Source organism: Sminthopsis crassicaudata, chromosome 1 (genome assembly GCF_048593235.1).
Source record: "Sminthopsis crassicaudata isolate SCR6 chromosome 1, ASM4859323v1, whole genome shotgun sequence".
Taxonomy (NCBI): Eukaryota; Metazoa; Chordata; class Mammalia; order Dasyuromorphia; family Dasyuridae; genus Sminthopsis; species Sminthopsis crassicaudata.
Genome location: NC_133617.1, coordinates 484,805,646 through 484,826,576, shown reverse-complemented (window position 1 = coordinate 484,826,576; position 20,931 = coordinate 484,805,646). Strand labels below are relative to the sequence as shown.

General features: G+C 37.2%; 1 protein-coding gene across 2 annotated transcripts in view; it reads left to right on the top strand.

The window, feature by feature from the left end:
* The window catches only part of MMD2 (monocyte to macrophage differentiation associated 2), a 110,144-nt gene extending 92,085 nt beyond the window's left edge, over nucleotides 1-18,059 (top strand). For both annotated transcript variants that reach the window (XM_074281217.1, XM_074281216.1), the window contains 2 exons: nucleotides 420-489; nucleotides 3,632-18,059. In XM_074281217.1, the coding sequence (XP_074137318.1) occupies nucleotides 420-489; nucleotides 3,632-3,835 (274 nt within the window). In that variant the 3' untranslated portion in view covers nucleotides 3,836-18,059. The remainder of the gene's footprint in view (nucleotides 1-419; nucleotides 490-3,631) is intronic.
* The last annotated feature ends 2,872 nt before the right edge of the window (nucleotides 18,060-20,931 follow it).

Sequence of the window (20,931 nt, the reverse complement as noted above, 5' to 3'; positions counted from 1 at the left end):
TGATCCTCAGTTTCCCCATCTATAAAATGAAGAGGTTGAACTAGATGAACTCTGTCTCTTTCAGCTTTAAATATGTGATTCCACAATCTTATTTAAGATTTATTAAGTTCCCAACCTATTTTGTTAAAAAATAAAATAAATTAAAAAGGCAGAAGAAGCTTGTGGACAATACATGGACATTTATTAAGCAAATCATCATTAACAAACACCAGTAAACTTAATTGGCACAGCCAATCGAGAATGCGACCCTGCCAGTGATTGAGAAGTTAGAAACTCTGCTGAGGAAATAAGGATGGAAGAGTTGGGTTTTCAGTTTTTAGTTCCTTCCATCCAAGATGCTGCCATCAGATATCAGGAAATTATGTACTGAATATTAAAAATCAACTCTAAGTCCAAGGTTTCTTGTTCTTTCATACCAGATACAAACTTGTGGAGCTTCTCTGTTATGTTGTGATGGGCTTTTTCCCAGCCCTAGTCATCCTCTCTATGGTAAGTAACTCCTGCCTAAAGAAGAACCTCATGCATACTGATCTGGAACTAGTTAAAAGCATTTAAAAAGGGTCAACGAGAATATAGATATTTATTGCTGATAAAGATTAAATGACCAAAACAATCAAGTTAATCTCCATTTTCCCTTAGTTTCAATTCATGGTTTGGCAGTATGGATTGTGTAGACAAGATCAAAGTGAACATAATCTAATTTGAGAGACTATACCAAAAGAAGAAAACAATATCTCTCCTGCTCTTAGCTGGCTTCCAGCTAATGAATGCAGGCTTCCAGAATCCTTAATCTAGAAATTCATCTGCTTCCTACAGCTAAAACAATATATACCCAAAAGGGCTATGTTCCATGCTAGGAACTTCCTATGAAGTAGTTTTCTAGGTGTAAGAGGGGCATCTTATATAGAAGGATGGAGGGGGATCATCACTGAGCATACCTGCAGTTCACAAGTGAACCGCATATACCCACAGTTAGTCTTCCCAATAGATTAAATGAGTTACTACAAGGATACTATTATGTATTTTGTGGGCACTGACTGTCCTTTTCCTTTCCCCTATTCCTATTTCTCTTCCCCCCATTCCTTTTTCTCTTGAAGAGTTAAAACTTTTCTACCCCTCCATTTTCTTTTTTTGTCAAAATATCGAATTGTTTTATTTTTCTTGTTTTTGTTTTTTTTTTCCTCAATAATATATTATTTTTCCAGATACATGTGAAGATATTTTTCAACATTCATTTTTGTAAGACTTCGTGTTCCAAATTTTTCTTCTTTCCCTTACAATAGTGTCCTGTCTCCAGGATAGTAAACAATCTAAATCTTTTCATTTCTTTTTCTATAACAAATCTCTCTCCCTTTTCTCCACTCAAACCAAAAGTAATCTAATTCAGACTATCTCTCACTTGAACTATTTCAATAGCCTATTAACTGTTCACTTTTCCTTAAATCTCTCTTCATTTTAGTCATCCTTCACACAGCAAGTGTGATTTTTCTTGAGCATCAGTCTTACCACGAAATATCTTGGAAGCAAGAGGGAAGAGGAGAGAGGTCAGAGAATGCAACTGCCTCTCAAAGTCTCCTTGTACCATTATCATCCTCTCACATGAAGGGATGTGTCCAATTCACTTGTCATGCAACAGTCTCCTTGTTATCATGTATATGTACATGTGGATGTTATACACATGCATGAATTCACACACATACATGTGTAAGGTATTTATGCAAAATAAATTCAATGATCCTTAGAAGGAAAGGCAGGAGCAGCTGGAAAGAACAGGAAAGATCTCACTTGGAAAATGGAATTTTAATTGAGTCTTGAAAGAAATCAGTAATTCCAACAGGCAGAGATAGAAAGGGAAAGCCTACCAGGTATGGTAGACCACCTGTGCAAAGTCACATAGATGAGAGATAAGAGTGTTATATGTATGAAGCAGCAAGAATGCATTTACACAAAATATGTAGCAAATGACCATATCCTATATAAACACAACAGAGTAATATAAAAATAAGCTTACAAACATTTGATGGGGTCAGGTTCCAGTGAGCTATAAATATCAAATGGTAGAGTTTTAGATGTGAATTTTCCTCTTTTGTGATTTCTTTGTCCCCCTCCATTTTCAACCAAAGAATTGATCAACAAGCATATCTTAAGCATTTAATATATTCCAGGCATTATGCAAATTGTTACAAGAGCCACCTGCTAGTGGCTGCTGGGGATCTAATACTGACTAGCAGAATAGATCCCTTCATGTGAGAGGATGATAAAGATACAAGGAGATTTTGAGAGGCAGTTGCATTCTCTGACTTCTCTCCTTTTCCCTCTTGCCTCCAAGATATTTCATTCCCAATTTACAAGCAACATCTGCATCAATAAAGGCTGATTTCCAATTCCTTCAAGTGTGTTTATAATTCACAGCTGTGGGGGCTTTTGGATAATCGATCCATCCTTTTGCACTTAGGTGTGGTCCTCAACAATTCCCCGGTTTTTGTTTTATGGGAACATGATTATTTCCCACCCCCCTCAACAGCATGGTCAGTAAGTTTGTCTAATATTGTGAAGTGGCTGTTATCCGAGTCAGTATGCTGAGGAATGCAGACAGCACTATCAAAAATCTTTTCTGACCTGGATGGTTGCAGGGTGAGATGCTATAGCAGGTATTGAATCTTGTGAGATATCATGGAGGCAAACTTTCTGACAAATGGATAAGTAGGACTGGAGTCAGAGTAGGCTCATCAGTTTCCTGGCTCCTCCCTTTGATGTGTTGGCCCATTTTAATTACCCCAGATGAAAAAGTCTTACTGGGTCTCTTCTCCCTTTCCTTTCCCAAAGGGAAAGGTTACCAAAGGAACTCTCCTGGGAAGATCCTACTCATGAACAGCTCTTGAGCACTACTGCTTCTTTATTTCTTGTGTTTCTTGTGCCCCACATTGGGTGCCATTTGTTATGGAAGCCACCTGCTAATGATTGCTGGGCATCTATTTCTGTAAGTGGCTTCTTTGTAAGTATGGGAAGTGTTTTACAAACTTATTAAAGTCTATAGAAATATGAGTTATTGGTATTGTAGCTATGAGTTTGTTTCCACTTAAATTCTCCTTTTAGAGGCAGCTAGGTGGTAGACAGTATACTAAACCTAATCTGAGCTTAGATATTTATTAATTCTGTGTCTATGTGCAAATCAATTAACCTATTTGCCCAGTTTCTTCAATTGTAAAATGAGGATAAAAATGGCACTTACCTCACAAGGTTATAATGACAATCAAATGAGATATTTGTAAAAATATGCTAGCACAGAGCCTAGCAAATAAAAGGCACCATATAAATGCTTATTCCACTTCACCCTTCCCTTTCTTAAAAAAGGAAAAAAAAAGGAAGAAATACTATTAGGCAAATAGGTGAATTAAGTGAAAAAGATAAAAGGATCACTGGAATTTTTCAAATAGTGTGGACCCACAAGGGTTTTCTCCCAAAGTCTGTCTATCTCTCTGTCTTTCTGTGGCTTTCTCTCGGTGTGGGTGTGAGTTGTGTGTCTCACCCAGCTGTCTCTCTCCTCTCCTCAGCTGAATTCCATCTTGTTTCCTTGCCCCTCCATTCTACTACACTACTGACTTTTTCCTTCCCCTCCCCTTGCTGACAGCCCAACACTGATGGAATCTTGGAACTCATGACTGGAGGTGTCTTTTACTGCTTTGGAATGGTGTTCTTCAAAAGTGACGGTCGGATTCCCTTTGCCCATGCCATCTGGCACTTGTTTGTGGCATTTGGAGCTGGCACCCACTACTATGCCATCTGGAGGTACCTCTACCAGCCCAACACTCTGGAATCTAAAGTGTCCAAGTGAGACATCAAAGAATCTTGCTACACGCCTGGTGCCCTTGGAACAGTGCGTTAGAGGATATGTTACTGGGATGAGGTCCTGCTCAGAGGTTCCAGGCCTGTTTTTTGCTTCACTACTGAATACTATTTTTTGGATGGGTCCTGGGGCATGTCTGGTGATTGCCAGAAATCTTGAGGATGTCTGGTACAGGAAAAAAAAAAAGGCACTAGAAGGCTTTATTGGAGGGCAAAAAATTAACCAGATATTTTATGCTTTAGACAAGTGTTCCATAACAAAAATCAACATTAATGTCGTCAGGAAAGGGAACTTATCCCTTTCTGGAAACAAAAGGGCATGATAAGCAAAGACTTTGTTCACAGAGTCCTGAAAACCTTTAAAGTGACAATTATACTCCTCTAGGGAGAAAATCAGCCTCTGTATGTGCTAGATCAATCAGAGCCCAACTTTTTTTATAACCTGGAAGCTCAAACTGCCCAACTACAGAATCAATTAGTCTCTAGGTAATTTTGGGGATGGGAAGGTGACCTTTTCTGGAAATAGGCAATGCCTAATCTAAGGCCATCTAAGAGTGGACACTTTTTTCTTTTAAGAAAGTGAATACATTCTTTTTTTGCTCCCTCCTTTACTAAAGTCTTTTTCAGACCCTTAGGTATATATTGATATGGCTCTTCCTACCCTGACATTTTAGTTGTATTGGAAAGGAGCTGGAGGGAAAATACATGATAAAGCCGTGTTTATTTTAATCTCTAGATTGAATCTGCAGGTGGGTCACGATTCCAGCAACAATAACAACAACAAAAATCTAGACGCTTTGTGCTGTTGGGAGATGACTTGAGGGGAAGGGTCCTAAACATCTCCCCAGAAACAGAATTAGAAGGGCAATTTGGGGAAAGGATAAGAGCTTTGTTTAAAACTATTTGCCACTTCTGAGCCCCAAATGACACAAGAGCAAGTAGTGACTGATGCTCTTAAGGGATGGGGCAGGAGACATGTACTGGAAGGAATTTACAATATTCAGATTAAAAATTTTTTTTTCTTGTTCCCAAGTGGCAAAATCTGATATTACTTAAAACCATTTCTTTTAAGAAATTGGGACTCTTCCTTCTTCTCTTTCCCATCCCCAACATGGTCTCAGAGGAAAACTCCAGCAGTGAATGTAAACATAAATTCTGACAGAACTTCTAGGCCAAAATTTCTGAAATCCAAAGACCATCCAGACTGAAAAAGCTTCCAGACACCAACTGGTATTGTCTCATTCCATGGGCTGGGGGTTCTGTATGGATGTAATACCTCTCTTGACCATTAGACAGAGGCATAGATAGGGTGCTGGACTTGGCGCCAGGAAGACTGAGATTTGAAACCAGTCTCTGATAATTAACTGGCTGTGTCACCCTAGGCAGGTCATTTAACCTTCATGTGCCTAAAGCAACTCTATGGGGCTACTCTCCCAAGTAACTGATAGGTTGTGATGTCTGTTGGTGGAGGTCCCACATTGACCATCACAGCCTCTCCTGCCTACTTCAAGGCTTCTAGTAGAAAAAAGGAAGTAACAGGAAGTGTGGACCCAATGCATTGGAAGACCTGACTCTAAAACACCTTATTCCCTACAGAATCACAATCAGCATAGCCTTATATAGTACTTAATTAAACTTGAATACATTCCAGGACTATCTGAGGGCTCCAGGCTTTGGAATCCCTTTTGTCTAAGTCAGTATTAAATACCTTTGACACATTCCATAGAGATGTGATCCTAGAGCCAAGATGATGCACTTTGTTCAGGAATTTGGGGACTTTTGTAAGTCTGCTCAATTGAGTATTAAAATGGCAGGCTTTAGCGTAGTTATTTCTCCAGGTTAGATTAGAATATTGGATTAGATACCTCAATTTAGAGGTGGTAAAAGTACCCATTGAGCAGATTCTAGGCTGGGTTGAGAGGTGAGGAACTTTATTTGTCCTGGGAGGATTTGTACTTTGCTAAAGATAACCCTATGTTGTAAATATGGGCTTACTATCCATTCTAGTAAGATTTTACTTTACTTTAGAACATGCCCTAAGTTTCCTCATTTGTAAAAAATCAAGAGCATTGGACTAAATGATCTCCAAGGTTCCTTCTATCTCTAAATCGTGGACTCAAAAGTTCTACATGGATATAATACCTCATTTGGCCACCAGGACAGAGGCATCCTGGTATAAATAGAGTGTTGGACTTGGTGCCAGGAAGACTGAGATTTGAAACCAGCCTAAAACATATGAGTATGATTATTCTATATGAGGGAATTTCATCTGTACTCAGACCAAGACAATCCTGTTGTATCTTCTAAAACACGATAATGGAGCTAGCTTAGCATAAGCGTGGAATAGAAAGAAGTAAGGAAACCCAAGTTCAAGGCATGGCAGGAATCAGGCAATGTAGTAGTTGTTATTGACAGTATTTGCCAGGATACCTTGGAGAAGCCAGAATTCAGCTTGGGCAAAGATACCCTGTGGTAACCTACAATGTTGGGAAGGTTTGCTTTTGTGCCTTTCCCTGTCTCCTTGTATTGCCTATATCCCCAGGCTCACTGGACCAGAAATCTTGAAACTCAATATGTAACTCTGGCTGTGGTAGTTACTTATATACCAAGAGGCTTGGACAAGTTGCCTAAATTTCCTATATTTTAGTTTTCTCATCTATAAGAAGAGAAAGTTAGACTAGATCTCTCATTCTGGTCTTCTCTGTGCTGCAATGTTTGTGGTATGGATGAAGTAAGCTCTGAAGGACTCAAATTCCAGCTCTGCTCCTTACTCTGTGGGTGACATCACTTAATCATTATGGGCTTCAGATTTCTTTGCCTGTAAAATGAGAAGCTGAACTCAAGGCCCCTTTCTTTATCTCTAAATCTGGAAATCTGTGATCTCTAAATTTTTCATTTCCAAGATTAGTTTCTGCTCTTGATTTGAGTTCCTGGCTTCCAAAGAGTTTCAAAATTCTCCTTTCCTTCTACTGGACTGTCTCTCTCAAGAGCCAGAGCCCAGCTCTTTTTTCTACCTAGCAAGCTAAAAAGCAACTGCCAATATCAAATGAGGTAATATTTGCAAACCTTAAAGGGCTATTTAAATGTTAGCTATTATTATTAACAACAATACTAGTTTAAGATAGTACTTCTCCTTAGCATATTTATATTTTTAATATGAGACACTGAAAAGTAAAATATCTTTTAGAATCAAAAGAATGAATCCCTAGTGATGAGAATTAAGACAAACATTTGATGACCCAAAAAGGGAGTTATTTTTCCTTGGGGATGCTTCTCAGTTTTTCATCTACCAGTTAGTCCACAAACATTTATTAAGCATTTAATATATTCTAAGAACTGTGCTAGGTACTGAGGTTACAAAGGCTAAAAATGAAATAGTCCCTGCACTCAAGGAGTTTAAATTCTATAAGAATGTCACTTCAATTTAAAGAAACTTCTATTAAACATATGACTCCAATTGGAAGATCATTTATCAATAGACCTTAGGTCCTTAAAGTAGGACCCAGCATTGGACATAAGCAAGTTCTCTTCTAAAAACCAATTTAAGCTCTCATTAACCTTTGTCTGTTTATCATTGTCCTTAAATAAGGTTAATTTATTATCAAATGAGTTAATACACATAAAATGCTTTAAAAACCTTTAAGTGACGTATTAATGCTAACTATTATTATTAACATTATCATCCTATTTCATCTCCACAAGACACTGACCATTCCCTACGGCAGTCATGTTAAGCTTAAATAGAAATGAGGACACTAAATTGTAATTAAGGATGCCAGCGGATGCACCTTGGCCTAAAAAACCATTCATTTTAATATATTTTTTCTTTATTATTGCATCAACACATTAAAATCAGATAAAACATAGTTTAATTTGGTTCAGGCTGCAGTCAGCAGTGTTAAGGGGAGTCCAGGTATTTGCCCCCTCTAATCTACACAAACAGCCATGGGAGCCACCTGGTGAGTCTGATACAAATTCTGAGTGGGGGGGATTGCTTGCAGACTTCTGCATTTTAAAATCCCCATGCCCTCTTCTTCCTGGTTGCCTGTGAATACTAAATCAGGTGCCCTGTTGATCCCGCTCCAGGGCAAAGGAGTCTGCCCACATTCTTGTCTGACAGAGCCTTCTGGAGCTGCTGATTGCTCAGGCAGCCTCCATCAGCAGCAAGAGTCGCATCTTTGACATTCTAGGCATGTCAGCTGTGGCTCCCAAGCTGTCGATCCAGTGTCAGGTGGATGCTACTGGGACTGGGTGACGTCAGCTTAGTGGGATGAGTAGCAGAGCAACAACAGCAAGGAATAGAAATACTTGGCCTCCATAGCAACAGAGAGACATGGGAGAGAAAAGGAAGAAGGGAGATGGAGAAAGCAGCAGTCTTATAGAATCCTGGAATTCTAGAATGGAGAAGCAACCTGAAAGACTTCTGGGGTATTGTGGTACAGCAGGGGATGCTAGGCTTGGAAACAAAGCGAGCTGGCTTCAGAACCACCTTAGACATTGCTTTGGGATCCTTGGGTTGAGAGAATTGAACTTGGTTTTGAAGTATCTTTCAGCTCTCCAGTTCTGATCCTCAGTTTCTAGCCCAGCCCCCTTTTTTGGTGAACTTTTATTTTTATTTTATTTCAATCAACAAGCATTTATTTTATTCCTCCTTCCCCCCTAAAAAAAACAATTAAAAAATATCAAAACTGTTATAACAAGTAGGTCTAAACTGAGGCTTCGGGAAATAAAAAGACAAGCTTTTGATCCCCTTGACAAATTAGTGCTCTAGAACCCAGACCTCCTGAGTGGAGTATTAATTTTACCAAACCACCTGCTAAGGAGTCAGGAAGCCAAGAAAGATGGACAGAGCTTGCTTCTGTGGTCTGGGTGTAGCAGTCCATCCTTTTTGGATGTCTCATAACTAAAGTGCCACCTAATTGGCAGTTGTTCCCCTAGGAGAGCAGAATGTGGCTGTGGCCATCCCAGTGACCTACAAGCATATTTGTCAGGGGCTTATTTAAATCAATAGCTCTGAGGTTTTATTCAGTTCCAGATCTGTCCCTTGCTTTTGTTCATTTGATTAAAAACCACAGTTGACAACTAGATATGTAGAGAATTGAACACTATTCCCTCTCTATTAGTTTCAGCTACCGTACCTCAGAAGACTGAAAAGTAACCAGTAGAGTAGGTAAACTAACATTAGGCCTGAATTGTGAAGCATCCAAAAATGTTGCTAAAAGTCAGCTCTTTCAAGCTAGTCACCCATGGGATGTCAACAGGGAGACATGGATTGAATGCAGGCTAAATAATCATTTATTAAAACCTTTCCAATAGATTTTTAAGCCTAAAAATATCCCTTTTCTTAGTTTCTTTTCCACCCAAATGTGGTGATTATTTTTCCATATATAGATCCTAAAAACCCCTGAGCATATTTTGAGGAACATCTGACCAAAAAAGGGGGAGGAAAAAATAATATTTCTCAGGGCTAATACTTCTACCTGGGGAGAGCCTCGTTAATGCAAAGGGCACCACACCTTGCTAAAAATAGTGCTGTACTTTATGAACTATCATGGAAAATTAGATGTAATTAGAGGAAGGGCTGGGGACAGTGAGTAGCAAAGGGAAGGGATGTTATCAGGCTTACAGAACCCAAGCAAAAATCTATCTTGCCAAATATTCTGACCACATGGGCCACAAGGCCTGAGCACTGTTGGATTCCAGAGGTAGAGGGAGGATGTCATGATTCTCAAAACTAGACAGAAGATGCAAACCATAAATAGTTTGATTTGAGGGACAAGAAATTTCTGTTCCTGAATGACTTCCTCAGTGAGATCTGAAATTCTTTCATTAGTAATGCATATATACCTTGTGTTGAGCCCCATGTTGAGGTTTTGAATAAAATCCTCTTTCTAAACTCAGTACAAGTGACACTTTCTGATCCCCCTTCCTTATTTCATCCTCTCCCAAAAAATGTTTCTTTTCTTGAATTTTTCAATTTTCTACTTTGCCCTATTTGTATACTACCTTATAAGTATATTTATTTAGGTAGTATAGTATATTTTTTACATGACCCAGGATACATAAGTATATAAAATAAATATACAAATCAAACATTTGCTGATAATAAAATCATAATTTCATGACCTCACTAAATATCTAAATGACTAAATGTCATGCGTTCCCACATAAGATCACAAACCACAATTTAAAAGTCTAGGCTCTAGAGGATAGAAGGTAGGCCTTATATTCAAGAAGAACCTGAGTCAGAATTCTGTTTTAGGTACTTGCTAGCTCTGGGATCCTAGATAAGTTATTTAAGTTCTCTCAGTCTCAGTTTCCTCATTTGTAAAATGGAACAAAAATACCAAATATGTCATAGAGTTGTGAGGAGCAAATAAGTTGATACACATATATGAAGATCTTCACAAACCTTAAAGCACTATGTGATCGTATTATTTTTATTGATGTTACTCCTTGTTATATTCTCTCAAGGGATGCTAAATCATCTCCTTGAGGATGGAAATTGCTTCTCTCTCTCAATGTCTCTCTTTTTTTCTCTTCAGAATATAGAAAGGTAAGAAAATTTGGAATGGAAATAGGGAGGGATCTGGGTACTTCCAGGAGACATTTGGCAAAACTTCCTCTTAAAGTAAGGGTTCTTAACCTTGTTAAACTCTTGTATATATAGATGTATAGGGGTGTTATATTGCATTTCAGTATACTTGATTGCTTTTCTAATTCTTGTTATTTTATTTTTATGCTTTTAAAAGCATTATTCTGAAGAGTCTATAGGTTTAATCAGATTGCCAAAAGGGTCTAAAAATAGTTAAGAATTCTGTCTTAAAGCATTGGTAGGATAGAATGAGAAAAAGACTGAAAGTGGGAGTTTGGGGAAGCAAGTGTTGGACATGACTGCTATAGGGTTCTCTCATCTTTTCCATCTTAGAGTGACTAATATAGTCACTCCAAATATCACCAGATTTGAAGCCAGCCTAGGTCCTCATGGACTTTATTGTCACTGATTGGAAGCAGGACCTCAAAGATCAGCTTTTCTTGTGTCATTTCTTTACTAAGCAAGGGAAATAAAGACTGGTAGGAACAAGAAATTTAAACTGCTTTTCTCTTTTCATATCCCATAAACACTTGAGATTTAGGAAATATCTCCATACAATAAGCACTTTTAGATCTTATTTCTGTCTGGGCCTATTTTAACTGATTCCCAAACTTAAAATTGGAAATGAGATTAGGGAATTAGAACTTCTAACTCACATATATTGACTAGGCCCAATGCCGGGAGGGTCAGGAATCCCTCAGCAGAACCTTTGATTTGAGTTGATCAGAGCATAAATTAGGGGAAACTCTGCTAAAGGTGATAGGGCCTCGCCTCTAAATTTTTAAATATTATAGAACATTACATAATTTTAATCCCTGCCACAGGCTTTTAGGAAACTTAAATTTTCTGCTACACCCACATCTTATCTTGTTCCTTTTAGGGAATCCTTAGCTATGACAGAAGGTTAATGTGGGCAGTGTTTGTCAGTATGCTGTTATTAGTGCTTAGAGTGGTAAAACTTATGTTTCAGAATTCCTGGTGCTAAAATGAGCAAAAGAGACTAAGATTCCATGCTATTATTGTTTCACTGCTCTTCAAAGTAGCTCTTAATAAAAAAAAAAAAAAAAAAAAAAAAAAGATTCATCCCTAAATCTTTTCTCCTTAACTTAACTTTGCATGGTAATGAAACAGGGCTTCCTAATCTATACAATTCAATGAAGGGAGGACCATTATTCAGAATAGTATTTAAATGCCAGAGCAGCTTGGTTGGATGTTTAGAAAGAGCCCCAGAAGCTCCTTCAGTTTTGGACATGTTTATTCAGACTACATTCTAGGTATCTTTCCAGAAGGGAGAGAAAGATTCTTTTTGAAGAGAACCAAATCACAGAAATTATAACTATTTTCTGATAAAATTCCCTTGCTCCTCTAGGGAACAGCTAGGCTCTAAGAACCTCTCTCATGTTAGTTCATGTTGCATCAAAGAAACCCATCGGCCAATAAAGTTTAGGAAAGCTTGGATCTTATCTTATTGTAAGATACTGTCACCTCTCTCATAGAATTTTGGAGCTAAAAGAAATCTTAAAAATATCTAATTGTGGGGGCGACTTAGAGGCCTCCAAGGGTTCTAAAAATGTGAATAAAAAGAGAAAAATGACATCTTTATTTTCACTAACCTCTAACTGAAATTTAGCATTTCTTTCCATTTTTAAAAAAATAAATATTATTCTGAGAGAAAATCTGTAGGTTTCTCCAATTTACCCAAGAGGTTTACAAAACAAACAAAAAGATTAAAAACTTCTTACCTTGTTTTAAGGAAGGAGAAAGAGAAGGCTAATAAGCATTTATTAAGCATGAGCTACTTCACAAATATTTTTATTTGATCCTCACAATAAATAGAAACAGGTGCTTCTATAATCAAATTTCCACTCTGCTATTTACTACTTTCCCCCCCCCCCCAGGCAATTGGGGTTAAGTGACTTGCCCAGGGTCACACAGCTAGGAAGTGTTCCATATCTGAGATCGGATTTGAACTCAGGTCCTCCTGACTTCAGGGCTGGTGCTCTATCCACTGTGATATCTAGCTGCCCTTGCTATTTGTTACTTATGCGACTGACTTCACTTTTATTCTCTACAGAATGAGGGAATTGTCTAAGACTAAATGATCTCCAAATTGCCTTATAACTAGTGGTATACAGTTATCTTTGCTTTTTAAAAGCAAAGTTTAACAACCAGATTGGGGTGGGGCGGGGAAGGAAGGGGAAAGGGAAGGGGAAAACATACACTTGACACACTTTGACATTTAAATTAAATTTATCAGCATTTCTACATTTTTTCTTTTTTTAATCTTTATTGTCTGTGCAAAATCTTTTTTTTATTATTATAGTTTTTTTTTTATTTACAAGATATACGCATGGGTAATTTTTCAGCATTGACAACTGCAAAACCTTTTATTCCAACTTTTCTCCTCCTTCCCCCATCCCTTCCTCCAGATGACAGGCAGACCAATACATGTTAAATATGTTAAAGTATAAGTTAAATACAATATATGTATACATGTCCAAGCAGTTATTTTGCTATACAAAAAAAATTGGACTTTGAAATAGTGTACAATTAGCCTGTGAAGGAAATAAAAAATGCAGGCAGACAAAATTAGAGGGATTGGGAATTCTATGTAGTGGTTCACACTCATTTCCCTGAGTTCTTTCCCTGGGTGTTCTGTTATTTTCTTAAGTCTAGACAATTAACAAAATAATAAATCAGGCCCTAATATGTAGTGTTTACTGATTTCTGAGGTGTAAATGCTCATCTCTACTCATCTATCACATAAAATACTCATCTATCACATAGTTAGTGTTGGAGTTAAACTAAACCTCATGTCAGCTTGATTCCTTTTTAAGGCTTTTCCCATTAAAATCCATATAGCTTTTTCTTCTTCAGAATTTTAGAAGACCAAAACATATTTCTGGTCTTTCCCTACTTTTTTCAAAGGACTAAAGAAAACATAAGTATCTAATGCCACATTTAAAAAAAAAAAAAAGCAAAACAAACAAAAAACTTTATCCACTCCTTTGTTTTTTGCCTTCATTTACTGGCATTATTAGTTGGTATGAGCACGAGCAGTATTTCGTGTGGAAAAGACTGGGAGTGAGAAGATCCAGCCACTAAGTAACTGTGTGACTGGGCAAGATATTTGACTTCTCTGGGGCCTGCTTTCTTCATCTGTAAAATGAAGCAATTGGTCTACAACAGGTTTTCCCCCACCAGTGGATTACTAGTTACTGAGGCAGAGTGCTCAATTTCCTGTAAATCCAGAAAGCAGACCATGTGGCTAGACTCCCTTTGAGGTGGAAAAAGGTGAACTCCATTCTGTTGACTGTTGCCCTGAGGAGTCTCTGAAGGGAGTAGGGCTGATAGTAGAAGGAACAAGAGTGTAAATTTTTGAACTCCTCAGAGGCCACATTTATGTAATATTCATTTTGCTTTGTATTCACAGAGCCTTAAAAATAGTGGGCAGAGTGCAGCAACTATTGGTTGAATTGAATTGAATAAAATCAATTATATAGGAAAAGGATTTATTTTGATTGTCACCACAGGGCAGTACTTGGGTCAGTGAGTGAGAGGTGAAAACAATAAAAGGGAAAATTCAGGTTTCAAATCAGGAAAAACTTTCCAGTGATTGCTGTTATCCTAAAATGTGCTGATCTGTCTCCTCCTCACTGCAATTCTTCAAACAAAGGCTAAAGGACCATTAAATAGCTATTATTTCATGGTTTAGATTTGGAGTGGACTGCATGACTTTTGAAGTCCCTTCCAATTGAAATTCTTTGTGATTCCATATAGTTGAATGACCTTTTATTTTTGTATACCCAGTACCTAGCATAAGGGCCTGTCACGTAGGAGGAGCTTAGTAAATGCTTGTTGAATAAATGAATAAATGAATTGAGCCTATCATTAACTTTCCATTTTTAATGTACATTCTCTTCCATTGGATTATGTAAAGAAATCAAAAGTAGTCTTTCTTCTAGGTTGGGGAGACCTTTCTCTAAGGGTCTTCTTAGCTTTAAATCTTTAATAACTACTGAGAATGACCAGTCCAGCTTCACTTAATAGGTTGATCTTGACTTGAAGTGGGTCAGTATTATCATTTTAGTTGCAACTTGAATAGGAGAGATTGTCAAGGCTTCTAGAACCTGAGAAATAGGCCAGATCATCTTCTTAGCACCTGATATTTGACTTGAAAGAGAGTGAATGAGATTGTTCTGTACTTTAAGAGCTTTGATAAATATTCATTTCTTTAAAATTGAGCCACTTTAACTCAACAGGGATTAAGAAACCAAGCTTCTGGTGTGTGTCCTATTAAGTCAGCATAGGCTACTTTTAACTTAGAAGAAATGAAACATAATGAAGTGCCAGAGGGAGATGGAGGATAGTTGGCAGGTGTGTGCCAATTAATTGCTTAAATTTGAATGTTTGCTGTGTTCTGCTTCTTGCTTGGCCTAAATCTAGGAAACGTGGAAACAACTTTGCAGTGTGGTGTAGTGAACAACAGGAGTGCTAAACTTGAAATAAGGAAGACCTGGAATTACACCCTGCCTTAGGCACTTACTATTTGTGTGATCCTGGGCAAGTGCCTCAGTTTTCTGAACTGAAAAAAGCAAAGATTGGATAGATGACTCATCAGATCCCATCTAGCTCTTCGTTCTATTAACCCAGCAATTTTTGGAGGGAGGGAGGAGATGTTTAGATTGCATCCCAACAAAGTACATTGGTGAGTTGTCCTAAGGCAATTCTAGCCATCTGTCTCCTCCTTCTAGTCATATGATTCACTTCCTGGACTACTTTGGACTCCTAATCAGGGAAGGAAGTTGCAATATATCCTTAGACCATCCTGGAGATTTGCATAGGTTGGAGCTGAAATTGTTAATTTGTCAGAACGAGAAGAAGTGCTTCTTGGTGATGGAGAAGATTACTTCTAGGATTAAATAACAACTCCTTTATTCAAAGTTCTTCACATCTTGGTTCCTTCCCATTTTTCTACTTTTCTACTTTACTCTCACCGTGAAAAGCCTGTGATACTGACCTACTTTCAATTTTCCATACCTCACCATCCATTTCCCATCTCCTTGCCTTTGTACTTGCTGTTACCCCATGTTTGGAATGCCCTCCATATTTACACCTAAGAATTTCTAGCTTTTCCCAAAAAAAATTGACTCAAGTGCTACCATCTACTGGAGATCCTTCTGTATTAAAGAAGCTGTTGCTGCTTTCTCCACTGAGGTAATCTATTTTGTTCATCTCTTGAGAGGCTTTGCAGCATAATGAACAAAGTTGTTTTATTGTAGTTGGTCGCTGTTATTGTTCCAGTCCTCTTTATGGCCCCATTTGGGGTTTTTTTTGGCAAAGATGCTGTAGTAGTTTGCCACTATCTTCTCCAAATCATTTTATAGATAAAGAAACTGAGGCAAATAAAGTTAGGTGACTTGTCCAAGCTAATAGGTGTTTGAGAAAGGATTTAAACTCATGAAGATGAGTCTTCCTGATTGCAAGCCCAATGCTTTATCCATTGTTTTACCTAACTGCCCTTAAAGAATAGAGAACTGGCTTCAGAGCCAAGATGATCTGTGTTCAAATCCCAACTCTGACATATACTGGCTACATGACCCTGGGAAAAAAAGATCTCAGTGATCTTCTGGCTAACTTTCTAAGGTTGTACGTTGCAGAGGAAGGTGCAGACCTGTCATGAGTATGTTATACCAATGAAATCACAGCATCTATCCCTATACCTCTTGTATATTCCCATATGTGCTCATGTTGTCTCCTCCATTAGAATGTAAGCTCCAGGACAAGGGACTGCTTTATTTGTATCCTTAGTGCTCAGCATAGTGCCTAGTACACACTGCTTAATGAATGCTTCTAAATTCATATTGTACTTCCCAAAGAGAGACTTCAAAGTTAAAAGAAAAACAAGGAGAGCATCTATCAAACAACAACAACAAAAGATATCCTCCAGTGGTCTTTATACTTCAAAACCACCAAGTCTATTTGAAGCTAATTGGGGACTAAGAGATGGGGTTAAAGAAAATTCCCAGCAATAGTCACAGCTGTCTCTTTGAGTGCCTAGTATTGAGACAGAAGAAAACTGAAATTCAGTAATAATAGTATCTCACATTTGTATAGAATTATAAGGCTTAAAAGTACTTTTAACATGTATTTAAAGAGCTTTATAAATGCTAAAGTGATCTATAAATTTCAGTTGAAATTATTACTATTATTATTATATGCATTCTCTCATTTTATCCTCACAACAGCCTAAATGGGAAGCCACATAAGGAAAGAAGGCCTCTATGAGCCTTAACTTTGTTTTGAGATGCTTCTTCCAAGATTTAGTTTCTTATCATGTTGGAGTCATTGGTTCTATACACTAGGTTTTGGTATTTCCTTAGCTCATTCAGCCAGGGGCTATCATTAATTCAATTGCATTGTCATTTTTAGGTCATGTGGACCCACTATTTATGTATATTAATTTCATTATTAATATAGATTATTGACCTTGAGAATGCAGGTTTGTCATAGAATAGACATTGTCATTGACAATAGAATGGACAATAGAAAACGCATTTGTGTGATTCATAGTGGCTAGTACCTGAGTATTCGGATAAATTCATTTGCTCATTCATTCACCGAAAAAACACTTATGAAGTGCCTCTTTTTATGTAGAATGCCATGATAAAGGCCCAAGGGGAGTCTAAATTTAGGCAAGACACTCATAGCATTGCCTTCATGAAGGTTACAGTCTAATAGAATGAGGCAAACTCAGAAATTATAATTATCTTATAATTGCATTGGAGAACTGGAAAAAATATGCTATGTGAAGTCTTTGGGAGAAAGTTATTACCAAGGAGCGAGAAAGTTTACTGAATAGCGTAGCATCTGAGTGGGCTTTAAAGATGGATAGGAAATTCAGTAAGTGAAGAAAGGACCAACTATTGAATGAGAGATTATAAAAAGGCTTCACTGAACTGAAATAAGGTCAAGATTCCATTGTTCCCCAGCTCCCTATACTGTTATTTTTAATGGTCTTGGCCTTGGGGTCAGATCTTCATAGAAATGTCAGCCTGCTCCCTTAAGTTTTATACTTGGGATTCTCAGATAAATTATGGGTTTTAGATGATTGATTCCAATATTAGGAAATGACTCCCAAATTTTGACTGATTATGTCCCCACCCAGTATTCCTCCTTAAATGAATTGGTAAACTTGAGCAGGCACACATTTTCTTTTTAGGCAAAGATCGAAATTAAATCATTTTAAAGAAAGATAATGCTGGCTTTGGAAAGGCTACTCTACCCATCCTATCAATAAAAGATATTAAGTTCACAGTGTTTGCTTTAAACTGAATGACCTTTCAAATTCATTTACACCACCCCAGGGTTTGCCAAGCTAGTTGGTTTACCTCCCTTCAGTGTTAGGTCCTACTGTGCTTTATGAAGCTTTATTGTGAAACAGGAGTGAACTGTCTTTGATACTAACTTTTACTGACTTGTTAATGTCTATAATGTCTGTCAATGGGATTTGCAGCTGTGACTTTTTTTAATGTCTTGTATTGGATCACATCTAGATTGGTGAAATCAGTATTTTGTATTTAACACAGTATTTAATAAAGGTTTGTAATAAGAATAACTAGGGCCAAGAATATTCTTATTTCCTGTGGAGTAGGAATTAAATAAAACTCGATACCTCACTCTTACAAATGTGTCTTGATTCTTTTTGGGGGGAGAAAAAAATGATCAATTCAGATTGGAACCAATAGCATAACCTGGACCCATCTCCTCAGTCTTTCAATCAACAAATATTTATTAAAATCCTACTACCAGGTTGTCCTTCTGCCTTCATCCCTAACTTTGTCTTTTGGAATCCCTGGTTTCCCTCAGGACTCAGCACAAATACCACCTTATTCTTGGAGTCCTGGATATTAGAATCTTCACCTCCCTGGTTATTTTTATTTGTTTTGTATATAGCTACATATGTGCATGTGGATTCCTGGTAAGTTCCTGAAGGACAGGGACTATAGCATTTCTGTCTTTACATCCCAGCACTTTATTCAGTGCTGACACATCTTAATCATTTACATACCTGTGGACTGATTGAAAATGAGCCCTCCCACCTGTATCATTTAGTAATTCTAAAGGAAATTTATAGAAGTGTGAAGCAGGTATAGACCATTTAGAAAATAAAGTGACCAAACCATCCAACACTATGTATTTTCCTGGCTCTAAGATTGTAATGTTGATCACAGATAGAGAATTAGAAATGTCTTTGGAACTCATGTAGTCCAATCCCATTTTTTTCACAAAGGAGAAAACTTGGCACCAAGAATTTGAACAATTTGTCCAAGGTCACACAGATAAAAAAACATCGGGTTTAGAATCTGAATGCAAATTCTTTGACTACAAAAAAATCAGCATTATTCCCACTGTACTCCACTGTTCCAATATATTCTGTTTGTTTGGTTTTTTTTTTTTTTTTTTTTTTAGTTTTTTGTTTTTTGTTTTTTTTAATTAAGCAAGCTCATCTAGAGAGAAAAGTTTGTCTAATACCTTATTAGGGAATATCTTTTAAAGACTTCCAGGGAAATTCTAAGCCCATAGCAAATATCTTATTATAAGGTGTTATTGTTAATGAAAGTGGAATATGACTCCACCAAGAATATAATCAAGGCATGAAATTTTTCATTTTGTCCAGCTTCTGATAAGAGAGAGAATTTTATTAGACTTACTAAAAAGCCAAAACCCCATACAATCCATGAAACTAGCTAGTCTCTGAAAGTCTTCATATGGTCACAGGATGCTCTTTTTTTTTTTTTTTTTTTTTTTTTCTTTCTCTGATTTGTCAAGTTAGGTAACCTGCCATCTAAATACTGAAAGGATAATTTCAATTTGACTTATACTGTTTATTCATATATTATCAAGCTTTGAGCGCCCTCTAATGTTTAATAAGCTGATTTCCTTACGAGTCTTAAAATTGTCCTAATCAGGGAAAAGGTATTTCTAGCAGAACCTGAACAGGGGACTGAGACTCAGGAAATTCTCATGTTCTCTTTTAGGTCTGATGCTTTTACAATGTGCAGCCCTTGACTCCATGCTCTGGGTTTGCACGGATTAGGTACAATATTGGAACTCACCAAAATATCCAGGATGTCCTTTGAGAAATCTTAAAGACTACATAGTTCAAATGTGGAAGTTAGGTGGCAAAGTGGATAGAATGCTGAAACTGGATTCAGGAAGATAAATCAGGAATTCCTAAGTTTAAATCCAGCCTCAGATACTTCTTAGCTGTGTGACCCTTGGCAAGTCACTTAACCTTGTTTGCCTCAGTTCCTCATCTATTCAATGAGGTGGAGAAGTTTTAGTGAATTTTTTAGTGAATGCCAACAAAATACCAAATGGGATCACAAAGAGCCAAAATTGACACAATAACAAAAAATTCAAATATAGCTTATTTCTAGGTCTCTCCAATATGTAGATAAAAGGTCCCCAAATCAATTCAGAGTATCCTCTCCCTTCTCTCACTACATACATATATGTATGTACATGTGTACGTGTATGTATGTATATATGCAAGCATTTCCTCTATTTTATTATTATACCACAAGTTTTATATATATATATATATATATATATCTGTATGTATACATATATACATATGTATGCATATCTTTATTTCTAAATGAAATAGAGAAAAGTTTTTATTCTACCACAAGGGAATGTAGAAAGTACGTATGTAACTTATAAATAATTAGTACTATTCCTCTTTTTTCTTTAGTAAATTGAATCTCCTTATAGATTGAACTCTAATTTTGAAAAGAAAATGAATTTAGGATTGAAAGAACAACTTCCCAACATTCCATGAGTTATCCTTTTTACCCCAAAGTCCTATAATAGTATCTAATTTTATGGTATTATCTTACCCAAGAGAATAAACCTGGGGTTGCTTTTCTCATTGGACCCATATAATCCAAATTATTCATGGCAATAGTGGGGAGCAAAATTCAAGTTCCAGCTCCCCCCATCTCTTCCCTTCCTTCCTTCCTTCCTTCCTTCCTTCCTTCCTTCACTCCTTCCTTCCTTCCTTCCTTCCTTCCTTCCTTCCTTCCTTCCTTCCTTCCTTCCTTCCTTCCTTCCTTCCTTCCTTCCTTCCTTCCTTCCTTCCTTCCTTCCTTCCCTCCTATCTCTCTCCCTCCCTTCTTTTTTTTCTTTCTTCCTTCCTTTCCTTCTCTTTCTGATAAAATACCCTTCCCAGGAATTTTCTCTTCTTTTCATACAGATAATTCCTAATTATCTGTATGATAGGATGTGAGCTCTCTGAAGGCAAGGACCATGGATTTTGTTTGTATTGGGTTTTTTTTTTTTTGTTTGTTTTTTGTTTTTTGGGTTTTTTTTGCCATTCTTACTTGGCTTGTAGATTGATTTCCTTTAACCTCTGGTCACTTCTTCCTGGTCCCTAGAACAATTTATTTCATGTCCAAATCTCCTTCCCCTTAGAGGATGGATCC